At 44.3% G+C, this 18,674-nt stretch overlaps 1 protein-coding gene across 1 annotated transcript in view; it reads left to right on the top strand.

The window, feature by feature from the left end:
• The window catches only part of plcd3b (phospholipase C, delta 3b), a 75,844-nt gene that overhangs the window by 25,285 nt on the left and 31,885 nt on the right, over nucleotides 1-18,674 (top strand). Inside the window, exons 4-11 of the mRNA XM_034214872.1 lie at nucleotides 3,304-3,532; nucleotides 3,809-3,938; nucleotides 5,329-5,554; nucleotides 6,094-6,295; nucleotides 6,947-7,091; nucleotides 7,855-8,007; nucleotides 10,823-10,951; nucleotides 11,037-11,190. Coding sequence (XP_034070763.1) covers nucleotides 3,304-3,532; nucleotides 3,809-3,938; nucleotides 5,329-5,554; nucleotides 6,094-6,295; nucleotides 6,947-7,091; nucleotides 7,855-8,007; nucleotides 10,823-10,951; nucleotides 11,037-11,190 — 1,368 coding nt within the window. The remainder of the gene's footprint in view (nucleotides 1-3,303; nucleotides 3,533-3,808; nucleotides 3,939-5,328; nucleotides 5,555-6,093; nucleotides 6,296-6,946; nucleotides 7,092-7,854; nucleotides 8,008-10,822; nucleotides 10,952-11,036; nucleotides 11,191-18,674) is intronic.

Genomic DNA, 18,674 nt, shown 5'->3' with positions numbered 1-18,674 from the left:
TACCATGTCTTCCCGGACAAACAGACTCAAGTTCAGTTTTTTTCCCAGGGCCATATGTGCACTAAATGCTGCTAATATTTAAATTATATAAGCCTTCCGTGCAATACGAGGGGAATCGTGCAATTTTATTTATTATTTATGTATGTACATATTCCCTATCATGTCTATTTTAAGTCCCATTTATTGTTTTTATAGTGTCTTGTTGTTTTTATATTGTCCTGTTGTTGCGCACCTTGAGTTTATTGTAATTTCGTTGTACCTGTACAATGACAAAATGAAAGATCTATCTATCTATCGATTTTCCATGGTGAATTTGCTCTAACAATGGCTTTGTCCCAAACGTAACCTCTGCAGTTGCTGTACTCTTCTGGCCCTCCACGTCTGCTGCACAGACATTTGACTCTAACCACAAAGGACAGACTTCTTCTAACTGGAGTTTCTCATTTGCAAAATCTGTTCCTGGAAGAATGGCTTCTGAAAAGTCTTATTATAAAGTTACTTTTCCTGCCCCTAGATATTGTATTTGCATGGTGAAAACATAGGTTCAGGATAGATACTAAACAATGCTTAATAATAATAATAATAATAATAATAATAATAATAATAACTTAAGACATAAGACATAAAACAGGGGGCAGAAATGGAAGTGAGTTTTCAGGGTAGATTTGAAGATGTTCAGAGAAGGGGCGTTAAGGATTTCAGCAGGGAGGGTGTTCCAGAGGGTGGGGGCAGCAACACTGAAGGCACGGCCCCTGAAGGTGCGGAGGCGTGAATGGGGAATGGAGAGCAGGCCGGAGTCTGAGGATCGAAGGGTGCAAGAAGGGATGTATGGCTGGACGAGATTTGTGAGGTACTGAGGGGAGAGGGCTTGGAGGGACTTGTAGGTGACGAGGAGGAGTTTGTAGGTGATGCGGGACTTGACCGGGAGCCAGTGGAGGTTGAAGAGAGTGGGGGTGATGTGCTGCCAGCGCTTGGTGTGTGTGAGAACCCTGGCAACTGAGTTATGGATGTACTGGAGCCTGTCCAGGGTTTTGCTGGGAACCCCGGACAGGAGTCCGTTGCAGTAGTCCAGGCGGGAGGTAATGAAACAATGAATGAGCTTCTCTGCAACAGAGTGATGGCTGGAGTCTGGATATGTTTCTGAGGTGGAAGAAGGCTGATTTTGATACTGACTTGATTTGGTTCTGAAATTAAAGGGTTGAATCCAAAACAACGCCAAGGTTGCGGACCTGAGGGGATGGTGAGATGATGGAACCATCGATTTTGTGGAGCAGATCTCCAACCTTCCCAAGCAGTGCCTTGGGGGCCACAACCATGAGCTCAGTTGTATTACTGTTAAGTTTGAGTAGGTTGGTGGTCATCCAGATTTTAATTTCATGGACGCAGTTGATTAGTGACTGAGGGGGGAGATGGGCAGAGGGTGTTGTGCTGATGTACAGTTGGGTGTCGTCGGCGTAGATGTGGAAACAGAGACCATGGCTGCGGATGATATCACCAATCGGAAGGATGTATATTGTGAATAGAAGGGGACCGAGCATACTTAAGAAACATCGAGCAATACACCACTGAAACAACCAAACACTTGAATATAACTTGGTATTAGGGTGGATAACTTGTTTGTATTTACACTGAATAAAAATATAAATGCAACACTTTTGTTTTTGCTCCCATTTTTCATGAGATGAACTCAAAGATCTAAAACATTTTCTATATACACAAAATAACCATTTCTCTCAAATATTGTTCACAAATCTGAAAAAATCTGTGATAGTGAGCACTTCTCCTTTGCCGAGATAATCCATCCCACCTCACAGGTGTGGCATATCAAGATGCTGATTAGACAGCATGATTATTGCACAGGTGTGCCTTAGGCTGGCCACAATAAAAGGCCACTCTGAAACGTGCAGTTTTGCTTTATTGGGGGGGGTCTGGGGGGGGGTCCGAAAACCAGTCAATATCTGGTGTGACCACCATTTGCCTCACGCAGTGCAACACATCTCCTTCGCATAGAGTTGATCAGGTTGTTGATTGTGGCCTGTGGAATGTTGGTCCACTCCTCTTCAATGGCTGTGCCAAGTTGCTGGATATTGGCAGGAACTGGAACACGGCGTAAACGCTGTCGTTTACGCCGATCCAGAGCATCCCAAACATGCTCAATGGGTGACACGTCCGGTGAGTATGCTGTCCGTGCAAGAACTAGGATGTTTTCAGCCTCCAGGAATTGTGTACAGATCCTTGCAACATGGGGCCGTGCATTATCATGCTGCAACATGAGGTGATGGTCGTGGATGAATGGCACAACAATGGGCCTCAGGATCTCGTCACGGTATCTCTGTGCATTCACAATGCCATCAATAAAATGCACTTGTGTTCGTCGTCCATAACATACGCCTGCCCATACCATAACCCCACCACCACCATGGGCCACTCGATTCACAACATTGACATCAGAAAACCGCTCACCCACACGCCACACACGCTGTCTGCCATCTGCCCTGAACAGTGAAAACCGGGATTCATCCATGAAGAGAACACCTCTCCAACGTGCCAGACGCCATCACATGTGAGCATTTGCCCACTCAAGTCGGTTACGACGACGAACCGGAGTCAGGTCGAGACCCCGATGAGGACGACGAGCATGCAGATGAGCTTCCCTGAGACGGTTTCTGACAGTTTGTGCAGAAATTCTTTGGTTATGCAAAGCGATTGTTGGCTGGTCTCAGACGATCTTGGAGGTGAACATGCTGGATGTGGAGGTCCTGGGCTGGTGTGGTTACACGTGGTCTGCGGTTGTGAGGCCGGTTGGATGTACTGCCAAATTCTCTGAAACGCCTTTGGAGACGGCTTATGGTAGAGAAATGAACATTCAATTCACGGGCAACAGCTCTGGTGGACATTCCTGCTGTCAGCATGCCAATTGCACGCTCCCTCAAAACTTGCGACATCTGTGGCATTGTGCTGTGTGATAAAACTGAACATTTTAGAGTGGCCTTTTATTGTGGCCAGCCTAAGGCACACCTGTGCAATAATCATGCTGTCTAATCAGCATCTTGATATGCCACACCTGTGAGGTGGGATGGATTATCTAGGCAAAGGAGAAGTGCTCACTATCACAGATCTTTTCAGATTTGTGAACAATATTTGAGAGAAATGGTTATTTTGTGTATAGAAAATGTTTTAGATCTTTGAGTTCATCTCATGAAAAATGGGAGCAAAAACGAAAGTGTTGCATTTATATTTTTGTTCAGTGTACTTATTTTTTCTTCTTCCTCCATCTGTTCATCTCCTCTCACACACCCTCAGTCTCTGTGATGGAGGTGGAGTGTGTTCGAGAGGGTGTCCAATCAGAGACACTGCGGCAGATGCTGGACTCAGGACAGGAGCAGCGGTGTTTGACGGTGGTCTTCAAGGGTCCCCGCAAAAGTCTGGATCTGCTCTGCCAGAGCGTGGAGGAGGCCCAGCACTGGGCCCGCGGCATGAGGACCCTGCAGGAGAGGGTGGAGAACATGACCCAGAAGGAGAAGCTCAACCAATATCCTTACTGTACTTCCAAATTATAGAATGGTCCACTGTATACAGTATGCAGTCAAAAGTGACAAGAATAATCATATAATCAAGTCTTATTCTTTGGAATAAATATGACATAATTCAGATTGGAGGCTCACTTCCCAAACCAAACCATTCCTTTTGTCCTCCTCACTTTTTTGATTGAAGGAAATGTTTTTAGTGTCTATAGTTAGAATGAGTCTGATGGACAAACACTACATGTTGTGCTGCTGCTGCTTCCTTGACCTTGTTGGTTTGTCACCTGGATTCATGCTTACCTGAGTCGGGCCGATCACAACCACGATGATAAGATGAGCTATGAGGAAGTCCAGACACTGCTACAGATGATCAACATCGACCTGAGCGACCAGTATGCCCGCACTCTCTTCCAGGTACAAACTGCACACATACTTAAAGGTCCCATGACATGCTTTTCCGGTTATTACCCGTCCCCTTGTAACACAGAAAATACCTGTCTATGCTGCACCAGAACGCCTCGTTGGAGATTTTCTTTTTCCATTTTTTTCTTCCTGAGTATAGTGATGTAACAATACCCTGGTCCAAATGGACCAATCCGCGGAGCTCCTCACACACACACACACTCACTCAGCCTTATCTTTTCTCAGCCGCGGCTCCGCGGATCTCCGCACACACTCACAGCCTGGCTGTGAGTGTGTGTGTTTGCTCAGGCTGAGTTCCGCGGTGTCTCGCTGTCTCGCAGCAACCAGGAAACGACACCAGTAATACAGCGAGCTCACACTGTCCGCTCCTCGAGCCCCAAAGGGCGGAGCAGCAAGCTCCACAACGTCCCGCCAACACGGCACCCAGACCCCACGCAGCATTCTCATCTGTTTGTCATTTTCTGGTTGCTAACAAACACATAAACACTGATGTCCATCTGCAGGTCACCCTTAAAAAATATATCTTTTGATCTCAAGGGGCTTTCACCTGGATAAATAAAGGCTACAAACAAACAAACGGTGGTTGACTAATCAGAACAGAGTGGGCGAGCTGACCAATCAGAGCACAGTGGGCTCATAGGGAGGGGGGTGCATGAGCTCCAACAAGCCGTTTAGGACAGAGAGTGAATACACATACTATACAGAGATGCTGTATGAGAAACCAATGTGATGTTGGAACATTGAACAATGTAAATCTATTCTAGTGGACCTCAACAATGGAATTATGATCAGTAGAAATGGCCATGTCATGGGACCTTTAAAAATAATGAGCCGACATCCAGGATTTCAATCAGTAATTAAAGATATTCTGCTTATGTTCAGGTTCATATCAGTATTTAGTGTCTCTACTGTGACATGTCTCCATGCTTTAATGTTCAAAAAGCTCTTTATTGTTCTCATTCTGTCTGTGCTGCAGCTTCTCTTTTCACCCTCTGTCTGAAACCAGAGCCCAGTCTGCTCAAGCCCAACCGCTTAGTGCTTTCCTCCCCATCATCACGTGCAATATGCCAATAGAAGCGCAATTGTTACAGTACATACATGTCACTATGTTGCGGAAGTAAACAAAGGAGTCCAATGGAGGCGTTTCATGTAAGGACGGGGGGACAGGGATTTTAGCCTTTGCAGAACATTTACATGCACACAGACCTATAGCACACACTACAGGAGAGGGAAAACCACACTAAGTGCTATAGGGCCCCATTAAGGGACTTTTACATGTATTTGACTTTACTGATGACAGACCTACATTACAGCGTGCAGCTTATTAAGTGCGGCTTGAGAACACAGAGTGATCTCTGTGTTTCCTCTGTTTCATTGATAGAAGTGTGACAAGTCAGCGGACGGCCGTCTGGACCACGAGGAGATCGAGGTGTTCTGCAGGGAGTTGTTGCGGAGGCCAGAGCTGGATGCTGTGTTTATCCGATACTCTGCAAATGGCTGCGTACTCTCCACTGTGGACCTGAGGGATTTCCTGAAGGACCAGGGAGAAGACGCTTCAGTCACCCACGCCCAGAGCCTCATCCTCACCTATGAACTTAATGCGTGGGGTACGGTGCTAAGTAACAATCCCCATACCACGCTAACTGCCAAGCACTAGAAGTTAGCTACGACATGTAAAACACAAAGCGTCCAGCAGCTGTTCAGTGTTTCTCAGGAGTTGGTAAAGACTAAAACAAGAGTTAATATTGGACTTAACATGGCTATAAGTCAGAACTTCAAAAAACTTTTACAAATAAGACGAGGCTTTCGGAGAGCGTAAACCTCCACCTAACGCTCATATCGTCGCGTGTTCACAAAAGTATAGTGACATTTGAAGACAGACACAGGTTAACATTCAGCTGCAAAAGTCTAATGAAGAAACATAATTATTTTCTTATTTAATGAGCCTTTATAGTTTTTACCATGTTTCAACTGAGATTCACAATCCATGGTACTATAACTGCTTGTTCTATACTCACTCTCTAGTTCAAGTAAATTATATGTATTTATGAAGGTTCAGAGGCCACTATACTCGATACCCAGTTTGTTCACTATATAATAATTGCCCTTTTTATTAACTAGTGTTTGTGCCTTTTTCCCAGTACAGCCCAGAAGAACCAGTTCATGACTCCTAATGGTTTCACCATGTACATGCTATCCAAGGAGAACTGTGTGTTTGACCCCGAACATGCCAGAGTTTACCAAGACATGAGTCGGCCTCTGGCTCACTACTTCATCTCCTCCTCCCACAACACCTATCTCACCAAGGACCAGCTGACCGGGGACAGCAGCACAGAGCCATACATCCGGTAAGATCACATACACACACACACACACACACACACACACACACACACACACACACACACACACACACACACACACACACACACACACACACACACACACACACACACACACACACACACACACACACACACACACACACACACACACACACACACACACACACACACACACACACACACACACACACTCTATAGTCCAGGTAAAGCTGATTAAGAATTTTAGTTCAAAATAAACAAAGCGATTTAGTGACAATATACAGAAGAACAAATCAAGCCATGAAATGACAATTTTTACTTGTATGAACACAAGTTCAGAATACTAGTTGTTCTCAGAATAGATCCATGGCTGAAGGGGTTCAGGCCAGGCCCTGATAGGGAGGACCTTTTGAAGCTCTCTTTAGAACAGAGATATTCAAACTGGGAGAAACACATCCCCAGGAGCGCAGCAGAGTTCAGAGGGGGGCACAAAGGCAGCAACATGAGATAAATGCTGCACTAAATGTTTAAATATTAAACGGATGCCTAAAGGGCCTTGGTGCGTTTTGAAAGGGTTGCATGCTGAGACAGTATGCTGATTATCTCTGGATGTTGGTGCAATCCAAACAAATTGAAATGAATATAAGGCACAGATTATTTAATATTTTCTCTTAGTGCCCTGAAACATGGCTGCCGCTGTGTGGAGCTGGACTGCTGGGATGGAGATAAAGGAGAGCCAGTCATCTACCATGGACACACTCTCACCTCCAAAGTGCCCTTTGTCGAGGTCATTCGAACCATCAATGACTATGCTTTCAAAGTGAGTACTTTATTGGAATGAATTTACTCTCAAGGTACAAAATATACAGGCCTAAAGTTATTAGACTTGTTCATACAGAGATATCAGGTACAGATGAGCAGTGGTCGAATTTTGAGGTACTAGTACTTTGAATATTTCCATTTTCTGTTACTTTGTACTTCTACTCCACTACAATTCCGAGGTCAATATTGTACTTTTACTCCACTACTTTTATTTAATACCTTTAGTTTCTTCGCAGGTATGGATTAATGATAAAGAAAAAAGTATATATAATCAACACTTAAATAAGGCTTTGGTTACAACTTGATTAAGTTCACAAGCTACCAGCAGTAAATAAAGTAATCACAGCTGTGATAATCATATATATATATATATATATACACATCAATAATTATAGTCAAAACATAAACTATATATATTATTCTAAAATAGACCAATCTGCACAGTGACTACTTTTACTTTTGGTATTGTACTTTTACTTGAGTAACATTTTGAATACACGACTTTTACTTAAACAGAGTAAAAGTCCTGAGCATTCCTCCACTATGGTACTTTTAGTACTTCTTCATCCTCTGCAGATGAGTATAAAAAGGTTCCAAAATGAGTTTAATTATGTTCATATACTTCTAAAAACAAAACAGTATAAGGGGTTAGGTGTATATTAACAATTTTGCTGACTGTCCTTTAGATATTTTTCCTCCCCTGTTCTCCTAAATGGAAAATGTTCCCCCCTGATGTGTCCCACCCTCCCTCTCTCTCTCAGGCGTCCCCCTACCCCCTGATCCTCTCCCTGGAGAACCACTGCTCCGTGGAGCAGCAGACGGTGATGGCCCGACACCTGAGAACCATCCTGGGGGACAAACTGCTCACCAAGCCCCCCGATGGTTTGGACCCTCACAAGCTGCCTTCTCCAGAGGCAAGGACACGATAATCTTTATTAGCAACACTACATTATAATAAAATGAAAAGTGTCCTTGTAAGAGACAAAGAATATAAGTACATGTACTGGACACTGGAAGGTTTTTAGCTGCTAAAAATAGTCAGATTAAAATACCATGAAATTATTCAATGATTTCTCCGTAAAGATATTTAGCGTGTTGCTGATGTTGTGTTCAGTTTGTGAGTCTCTGTGTGTGTCATCATAGCACAGTGTGGACATGTAGACACCAACTCTAGCAGGTGTTTATATTTCTGTCTGTCTGTCCACAGATGTTTTACAATGAGATAGCATCGCAACCAGTTTTGGAAGAAGTACTCTTCACTTAAGTAAAAGTACAAATACTATGGTTTTAAATTCTCCATTACAAGTAAAGGTACAGAGGTATTATCAACTAAATTCACTTCAAGTATCACAAATACAAGTACTTGTTAATACATTTATTCACAGTATTATATTATTATGGTTATTATATTATCCTGTTTTTATACATATAATAGCATTTTAGTATTGTATTGTGTCAATGTGGATGAAATATAGATACACTGTAGATTACTATTACAGTACTGCAATATACCATATCATCATGTATGTGTTATTATGTGTACAAAGTAACTAGTAATGGTGAATGTTAAAATCAATGTAGTGGGGTGAAAAGTACAGTATTCATCTCAGAATTGTAGAGTAGAATCAGTGCATGACATTAAGGATTTTGGGAGATGGCCCTGTGGGCCATATAAGCTAATTTACAGATGGCCCTGAGCCCAATAGAGATTGCCCTGAAAAATGTGCGCGGACGAAATTACGCACGAAGGGTTTGGGGGGCCTCACCCTAGAACATTTAGATTTTTGCAGGTCTTAGTGTAGATGCTGTCTGGTTCTCTAGACTGAATTATAAGATGAACGACCACAATATTATATTGTACAATTTCAATTGTATTCTTCATTTCACTTTGTGTTTGCTCGCTTGCATGCCCTGCATAGCTATAAGAAATACTTAAGTTGTTGGTCAAGACACTTTCCATCTGATGAAGGCAGATGCCTTCCCAGATGTAAAAAAGTAGAAAACATTACATTCAGTTATAATTGCCAAAACAAACATTATTTACACTATTATGGCCCCTGTTAAAAATGTTTGTAAAGTTATCTACTGTAAATTGGTCGAATGCCTCCTCATCCGGAAGCTGACCGAGCAGACCCGAGCAGCAGTCGAGAGGAGCCGAGCGCATCCGCGAAGCACACAAAATGGCGACGTCAGATTTCCCGTTAGCCGGCAAATCTAAATCTCTTCGGTCAAAATAATTTCCCTTTAGCGCAATACCGCTTCAGTTGCGCCACTTATGTGACAGACAAGAAGAGTATGTGACAGACAAGAATAGTCAATTATAATGTCTAAAGAAAGAGATGTCCTGTATGGGTTGATTGTGCGTTGATCTGTTGGTAATGCCTCGGGGTTCCGGTGGGCATGTAAACAAATGCATAATGCTGCGCTATACTTTGTGGCCTCACCCGGTTGCATAGCGACACTTATTGTTTAGGTGTCTTTTAATAAGCAGGTAGTCATATCATTAGCTAGAACTAGCTGGATCTGATCGATATGGACATAAACGCGAGTGAAGTCTAATCTGACGGGAGAGAGAGATCAGCTGCTGCTAACGAGTCGACACGCAGCTCTGCATAATCACCTGCAGCGGTGAGCGGACAAAGCACACACTTCAGGTTAGAATATCACACGTAGCTATTTTAATGACCTCTCAAACTAACTAAACTAGTTATAGATATGTTTAGTTTTACTGTCGGGTCACTCATTACTGGATCCGCGAGCTGCATGATACTGGCATAATAGATTGCCCGATCGGGCAACCAGCAGGTGAGGCTTCATTGCCCGAGCTAAATACTAGATGGTCCCGGGCCATCGGGCAGTCCTTAATGTCGAGCCCTGAGAATATAAAGTAGCATTACATATAATTACTTATGTAAAGTACAAATATGTCGAAAAAGTACAATCCTTGAGTAAATGTACTCAGTTACTTTCCATCACTGATTGCAACCAATGATGATGCAGACCATAGCGAGTTTGTCAGATGGAGCGTAGCTGTTTAATTTAATAACCAAACTCTCTGACTCTGTCCTGGGAGCGACTGTTTGAATTAACAAACTGTTGAATCTGGAGCCATCTGGCTCTCTGCGTCCCACTTAAACTACATTTCAGAATCATAACGTGTAGATTAGTGCGCTCCTCATGCTCTGTGCTTCAGTAATCACACACCCTTGAGCCACTTCATGTGTGTGTCTGTCACTACAGTCCTGTGATATATAATTTGCTCTGAGGATGTTACACTGTGTTTTCTTGTTATCTAACCACTGTCATACAGTTACCTTGCTATTTATATAACTAGCACTCATGATACAAGTGGCTGGGAAGCTAATGACAATCTAGCAAAGAGTGTGGGCTGCCAGGCTGTTTATGTAAATGTTTAGTAGGTGAGGACACAGGGAAATCCATAATAATGCAGACAGGAAACTAAGAACCAAACCGAGCGAACAACGACAACGAATTTACAGAGAACACTAGGGAAGACAGGCCTAAATACACACACGAAAAATCACCAAAACAGCAGGTGAACAAAACCAGGAACAGGCGGGAAAACACAGGAAGTAAAACATGACCAGACACAAGAAGAGAAGGAATTTAAAAATAAAACAGGAAACCCTAAGACACAAAATCAGGACAATTACAAGTTCAAAAAGTTGTCAATGTATATTGTTTGTAATGTGTTGGTTGTGTGTGCAGGATCTTAAGGGTAAAATCCTGGTGAAGGGGAAGAAGGAGCAGGTGGTGGGGGGGTGCTCGTCCAGCTCCTCAGACCTCAGCTGCTCAGACGAGGAGGCCAAACCCAGCAGCAAGAAGGAGGAGAAGAAGGTACGTCTCCAACAGACCAGCACCAAGCTGAAGTGCTCTCACCATGTTATACTGATGTGATGAGTGTGTGTGTGTGTCCTCTCAGCCAGCAGTGTGTAAGCTGAGTCCTGAGCTGTCCGACCTGGTGGTGTACACCTGCAGTGTTCCCTTCAGGAGCTTCGAGCAGGCCGCCAGATGCCCAGCCACCGACATGTCCTCCTTCTCTGAGAGTGAAGCGCTTCGGCACGCAAAGGACTCAGGTATCATGTGAATTCTCTTACTGAGTAGAAGGAAAGGGACGTAGTTTTCTTGCTGCCCATTTAAAGGTCCCATGTCATGCTTTTATGGTTATTACCCGTCCCCTTGTGTGTTATGAAGGTTTTTATGCATGTAAACGGTCTGCAGAATCAAAAACCCTCAAAGTACACCCTGTAGCGAGTAAAACTCTAACACAGAAAATACCTGTCTATGCTGCCCCAGAACGCCTCGTTGGAGATTTCTCTTTTTCCATTTGTTTCTTCCCAGAACCGCATGACGTCATGCGGTTCCCCGAACAAAAATGGACCAATCCGTGGAGCTCCTCACACACCAGGATCGCTTGGCGTCACTATCAAACGCAGTGGAGGGACCTTTAGCGTACATTTTCAACTAACAGGGAGTCCCATTGACTTGCATAGAGCTCCATGGTTGGTAATAGACGAGTTGGGATGGCGGAGAAGTGCTCTCCGCAGACCCATTCTCACAGCGTTTATAAACCTTTTTCTTACTCAATATCAAGCCATACTTATTGTTTTTACTTCGGCTGTGAGTGTTTGTGTGTGCTCAGGATGAGTTTCGAGCTGTCTCGCTAATTCGCCGACCCGGAAACCACACCAGTAAGCCAGCTCACTGAGCAGCGAACCTCGCAACGTCCCGACCAATCAGAGCACACTGGGCTCACAGGGAGGGGGGGCAGGAGCTCCAACAAGCCTTTAGGACAGAGAGTGAATACACATACTTTACAGAGATGCTGTATGAGAAACCAATATGAGAATATAAATCTATTTTAGTATATCTCAACAATGGAATTATGATCAGTAGAAATGGCCATGACATGGGACCTTTAATACTAATATCACGTTAAATCTGGCGGTGTAAAGTAACTAAATATATTTACTCAGAGAGCAATCTTTCAGACCTCTTATCCACTCCTTCCTGTCCTTTGGTATGCGCCCAGGCAGATGCGCTCTCACATCACACAGAGATCACTTAGTTTGTTTGTTTGTTGTTTTATTTTCCTTTTCTCTTTCAAACTACTTTATTAACGTTTCTCCTCTTTTACAGACAGAATTATATATTCACTTTCCATTACCAATATTCTCTATATTTTTTACACACAATTAAACCATTTAAAAAACTCATCGTTTTGGCAACTATTTACTGTACTTAAGTACCATTTAGAGATACTTGTTACTTTACAGATTTGGATTAATGATGTGAAATATTATCAACTCTTAAATCAGACTTTAGTTCCACGTGGAGTAAATTAAAGCTATTAGTAAAAGCTACCCTGCAGTATACAAAGTCATTCAAACTAGCTGCACCTTTACCAGCTTTGAGAACACTTTCATGATCAATCGTTATAAAACATATCATATATATTATTCGGAAATGGACCAATCTGCACGATCACTACTTTTACTTTTGGTACTTTAACTATATTTTGATGATAATACTTTTTGTACTTTTACTTGTAACTAGGGATGGTTATCGTTAGGATTTTATCGATACCGATACCGCTTATCGATACCGGTATTTTTCTATACTCTTATCGATACTTTTCAATAATTTGGTGCTCAAAATTATAGACATGATTACAAGATGTGAAGATTAAACAACAGTCATTTTATTGTAATTTATTTTTATTTATTATTTAATGTAACTTTTTCAATGTCATACCAAGCAGGTATGACATTGAAAAAGTGTGTTTGACAGTGTGTCTCTGGAAGGGGGGCAGTTATAAGAGGCAGTTCATAAATCCATGTAAACATGACCATTGGTCAGTTAAAATGAGACGCTGCATACGCACCTCCTAAACCGGAAGCTCCATTATAACCATTATAATTACAAAGTTACAGAGACATTGGATTAATACGGTGGCCCTGAAGTGCAAGTCAAAACAACATTTTGCAAAACATTACAGCATTTCACAAAACACTTCAACATTTCAGAAAACGCTACAGCATTTCAGAAAACGCTACAGAATTTCAGAAAACGCTACAGCATTTCAGAAAACACAACGTCATTTCAGAAAACACTACAGCGTTTCAGAAAAGGGAGATAGAGTGTGGCTGTCAATGGTGAAGTTGAAATTCTGGATGTCTTTGATACGGGATGGGGGGCCGATGATGATGTCTGATTTGGCACTGTTCAGTTGGAGATAGTTTGTTTGCATCCATGCTTTTATTTCTGAGAGACAGTTGGTGAGAGTGGAGTGTGTTGTGGGGGTGATGGTTTTTGTTGAGATATAAAGTTGGATGTCATCGGCGTAGCAGTGAAATTGAAGGTTGTGGCGACGAATTATTTTGCCAAGGGGGAGCATGTAGAGGATGAAGAGGAGGGGGCCAAGCACCGAACCCTGGGGGACGCCTTGGGACAGAAGAGCAGTGGAGGAGGTGCAGTTGTTGATGTTGATAAACTGATGTCTGTCGGTGAGGTAGGATTTCAGCCAGGAGAGTGCAGTGTCGGTGATGTTGAGTGATGATTCGAGGAGGGACAGCAGGATGGTGTGGTTGATGGTGTCAAATGCTGCGGTGAGGTCGAAGAGGATGAGGATGTTCAGGTTGCCGGAGTCCGAGGAGAGGAGTAGGTTTGTGATTTTCAGAAGAACTGTTTCTGTGCTGTGTTTTGATCGGAAACCGGATTGAAATGGCTCATAGAGGTAATTGGAGCTGAGGTGTGCTTTAAGTTGTGAGGCAATGACACGTTCAAGTCTTTATGACAGAAAGGGGAGATTTGAGATGGGCCGGAAGTTGGACATGATGTCAGGTGTGAGTCCAGGTCTTTTGATAATGGGTGTGACAGAAGCCAGTTTGAGAGAGGGGGGAACTGATCCAGATCTGAGGGAGGAGTTAATGATGGTGGCGATGAGTTGGGAGATGGCAGGGAGTCTCTCTTTAACACATTTGGAGGGCATTGGGTCAAGTGTGCAGGTGGAGTTAATTCCAGTCATGAAGTCGGACAGTTGCATGGGGGTCACAGGGGAGAAGTGGGACAGGGGCTGTGAGGTGAAGGGGGGGGAGCCAGGAGGGGAGGTGGGGGGTGCTGATGAGGGTGTCAGATTGCTGTAAATGTTGCTGATTTTGGTTTGGAAAAACGAGAGGAAGGAGTTGCACTGTTCGGTGGTGAAGAACAAGGTGGCGTTGTCACAGGGTTTGAGAAGTTTGCTGATGGTGGAGAACAGACGCTTGGGGTTGCTGGAGCCAGACTGAATGAGTTGTGAGTACTAATTAGACCGGGCTGCTTTGAGTGCATTACTGTACTGCTGGAGATAGTCTTTGTAGATTTGAAGATGGACTGTTAGTGTGGTTTTCTTGTGTTGACGTTTCCTTGATTTCATTTGGCGGAGTTCGGGGTATACCAGGTGGCGGAGTGTATGAAAGAGACATTTTTTGTTTTTCTGGGGGCCAGTTCATTGAGACAGAAGGAGAGGGTGCTGTTATAATAGTCCACAAGTTCAGATGGGTTTTCAGAAAGTGGGGGGGGGAGACAGACATCTTGCAGGTAATGGAGGCAGTGATTGCTGAAGGTGAGATGGATTTGAGATTTCTGTAGGTTATTGTGCGTTTTTGCGGGGATGGGGATGTTGATGTCCATGATGATGGCCAGGTGATCAGAGATGTGGAGATTGAGGCTGGACAGATGATGGATGGTGAGACCAGTGGAGCAGACCAAGTCCAGGATGTGACCACGGCTGTGTGTTGGGAAGTTGATGTGTTGAGAGAAGTTGCAGCAGTGAAGGGTTTCCTTAAATTCAGAGGCATATTTGCAGGTCGGGTCGTCAACATGAATGTTAAAATCACCTAAGAGGAGAACAGATGGGGATATGGCAGAAAGCTGAGTGAGAATGTCAGAGAGGTCGGAGAGAAAGGAGGGGTTTGGCTTCGGGGGACGGTAGATGATGGCTGTGACCAGGGGAGTGGACCAGAGAGTTTGAAGATCAGGTGTTCAAATGAAGAAACATCAGGGACGGGGATTATGGTAGCTTTTATTTCCTTTCTGATAATTGCAGCTATACCACCACCCCGCCCTTGTGGGGGAGGTTTGTCAATGTATGTGAATCCTGCTGGGGTGATTTGATTTAAAGAAAAATAGTCCAGGGGTGTTTGCCATGTTTCGGTCAGATACAGAAAGTCCAGGTTATCGTCTTTAATGAATTAATTCAGAATGTGGCTTTTATTGTGGATGGAGCGTGTGTTGAGCAGGGCTGCTCTGAGGTGCATTGGGGGGGTTTGTGTGGACTGGGGGAGTGGAAGTAGATTGGTCAGATTCACGTGTTGTTTGTTGTGATGGCGTAGTGTGCGGCGTGCGCGTGTGACAGGACCGAATGGACGGGATGGAGTGTGGAGACGTGGAATGAAATAAAAACGTACGGCCAGAGCCTCTGTGTGGAGGACGGCGTTTGCGGAGTATTTCATTATCTGCGAGGATGTCCATGCAGTCCGGAGGCAGGCGGTTATTAAAGGAGTGGAGATCTGACAGGGAGTAGAGCGGCGGTATGATCCAGTGAAGTGGCGCTAGCACAGAGCTAGCTAATGCTGGGGACCCGGGAAGCAGAGACCAGGAGCCGGATGACCGTGGAAGAAGGAGCGGTGTGAGTCCAGATAAAATGAGAAGGATAATCCACAGCATATCAGGAGAATAATTCCAGTGGTTTTCGGAGGAGAATCGTATGAGGGGCTGACAGCCTGGTGCAGAGGCCGGGGGACCAGCCTACTAGCTTGTTAGCTAGCTTGATAGCCACCGGCTGTAGGCGGCAGGGATAGACGATGTCAGCGGGGAAGCCGGCTGATCGCAGCGGGATGGGAAGACCCACACAAGCCGCGGAGTTAGGGTGGAGTTAGGGTGGAGTTGGGGTGGAGACAGAAATGTTAGCTCAGCAGACTTCAGGGAGCCGTGGATCATCTAGGTAGCAGCCTGCTAGGTCCTAGCGGGCTAGTAGGGTTGCCAACCGTCCCGTATTATCCAGGACGTCCCGTATTAGCCGGGACGTCCCGTATTTGAGCCAAAAGGGGCGTGTCCCGTACGGGACTTTGTTTGTCCCGGACTCCCGTGTAAAGGGAAAAATTAAAAATATTTTTCTGTTTGCGCGCAATGCAGTGTGTCTGGCCTGTGTGTTTGTGTGCTGTATGCGAAGGGCACTAGGACCGCTCAGTTGACAGGGCAGGCACAATGCTCGCACGTGTGTGTGTGAGATTGTCTCCGGTGGGCCGCGGGCGCGGCATCATTGTTTGTGTGGCATGTCAGCATGTTCAGTCGTGTGGGAAAATGAGCGCTGCCGGTGGAGGAGGTGATAATGAAAGAGGAGAAGAGAGAGAGGATGTGGTTCTGGGCCCTGGCCCTTCTAAAAAGAAAAGACTTGTCTTACAACAAACAGTGGAAGAAAAACACAGTAGGGTAAAGCCTGTGAGTGGAGATCTGTCTCCGGTCTTCTGTGTGTTGTGTGTGTGTGTGTGTGTGTGTGTGTGTGTGGGTGTGTGTGTTGTGTGTGTGTGTGTGTGTGTGTGTGTGTGTGTGTGTGTGTGTGTGTGTGTTGTGTGTGTGTGTGTGTGTGTGTGTGTGTGTGTGTGTGTGTGTGTGTGATGTGTGTGTGTGTGTTGTGTGTGTGTGTGTGTGTGTGTGTGTGTGTGTGTGTGTGTGTTGTGTGTGTGTGTGTGTGTGTGTGTGTGTGTGTGGTGTGTGTGTGTGTGTGTGTGTGTGTGTGTGTGTGTGTGTGTGTGTGTGTGTGTGGTGTGTGTGTGTGGTGTGATGTGTGTGTGTGTGTGTGTGTGTGTGTGTGTGTGTGTGTGTGGTGTGTGTGTGTGTGTGTGTGTGTGTGTGTGTGTGTGTGTGGTGTGATGGTGTGTGTGTGTGTGTGTGTGTGTGTGTGTGTGTGTGGGTGTGTGTGTGTGTGTGTGTGTGTGTGTGTGTGTGTGTGTGTGTGTGTGTGTGTGCTGATTGATGGGAAAATGGTTGGTTGAAGGATAACATTAAGTCTAATAATGATGTACCGTGCATGTTCACATCATGTATACTTTGCATTACTTAATACCATTTTTCAAATATTTATTTTTTAACATTTTGGACAAAATAGCCAATTGTACATCGAGGTGCCCAGATGTCCCTAGTGCCCACCTATCCGATTTGAACATGCTGATGTACAATGTGATGTAGTAGCCTAATGCAGGAAAGATCATTGTGTTTGTATTGTGTTATAGGTATGCATAGTTTTCTATGCATTTTGAGGGTTTTGGGGGGTTTGACCCCTCGAACCCTAGGGGGCTGGCTCCCCCAAAATAATTAAATAACATAACCCTAACCCAGTGGCGGCCGGCCCATAGGGGTGCTAGGGGCGCCGCCCCACCTCTTCCCACATACAAAAAAATATATTAAAAAAAAATGTTTTACATTGTTTTTTTAAAAGATATGTATATTTTATATTTTTATTTTTAATGAACAAGGTAAATATCATACATTTGGTATTAGTAAAATGTATAATCTACAATAAAATCTCGTTTAAAATTGTGTTACGATGTCTAAAGTTACTGATAAGTCACATGTTTCCTGCCTGGCCTTGCCCGTGGCATTAGTTTATCATTACCGGGCGGAGCCCCCGAGCCAAACAGCAACAACCAGCACGTTGCAAAAGTCTCAATAGTAAACTGTGCCGCCGAAACATAATTTCAGCCAATCAACGCCGTCAAATATTTTGGTCACGAGGGCGCTCACGTTGGCGCCCTCGTTGTGCCCACGTTGCTTACGTGCGTTGATGTAAGTTGTTTTTTAGACTCGTGAGTGACCAAGGTGACGCAGTAGTTGGATGAGAATGGTGTGCAGGTGGAGTCGCCGGACCTTGGTCCGCACCCAATTCCGTGCAAGAGCTAATCTCCAATCCTTTCGAAAGGAGAAGTTTGGGAGATAAATTGATACTTAAAGACCTTGGACCGGACCAACCCGATTTGTATATATCGCAGCAAGCTCGTGAAAAAGACACGTAGCTGGTACACCAGAAAGGCATGGCTAGCTGGATGCAAACAGGTAAATGCTGTCTTTTGTTTCCCATGCTTGCTCTTCAAACAGCCGGGGACAGATACGATCTGTTCAGAAACTAGACATTACATTACATTACATTGCATTTAGCTGACGCTTTTATCCAAAGCGACTTACAATAAGTACATTCGACCAGGAAGACACAACCTTGAAGAAAACAGAATCATATAAGTATATCAGGTTTCATAGAGCCAAACATTTCAAGTGCTACTCAACTGGCTTTAGGTAATCCAGTCCTTTATTAGTATAAAAGTGCTTCGTTAATCGTTCTAACGCTCGAAGTGGAGTCGAAAGAGATGAGTTTTCAGTTTGCGCCGGAAGATGTGCAAGCTATCTGCCGTCCTGATGTCAATGGGGAGCTCATTCCACCATCTTGGAGCCAGGATAGCAAACCCACGTGTTTTCGCCGATGGGAACTTGGGTCCCCCTCGCAGCGAGGGCGCAACGAGTCGTTTGG

Source organism: Gymnodraco acuticeps, unplaced genomic scaffold, assembly GCF_902827175.1.
Source record: "Gymnodraco acuticeps unplaced genomic scaffold, fGymAcu1.1, whole genome shotgun sequence".
In the NCBI taxonomy this organism is placed as follows: Eukaryota; Metazoa; Chordata; class Actinopteri; order Perciformes; family Bathydraconidae; genus Gymnodraco; species Gymnodraco acuticeps.
The sequence above is the reverse complement of the archived record's forward strand: the minus strand, read 5'-3'. Positions and strand labels throughout refer to the sequence as shown.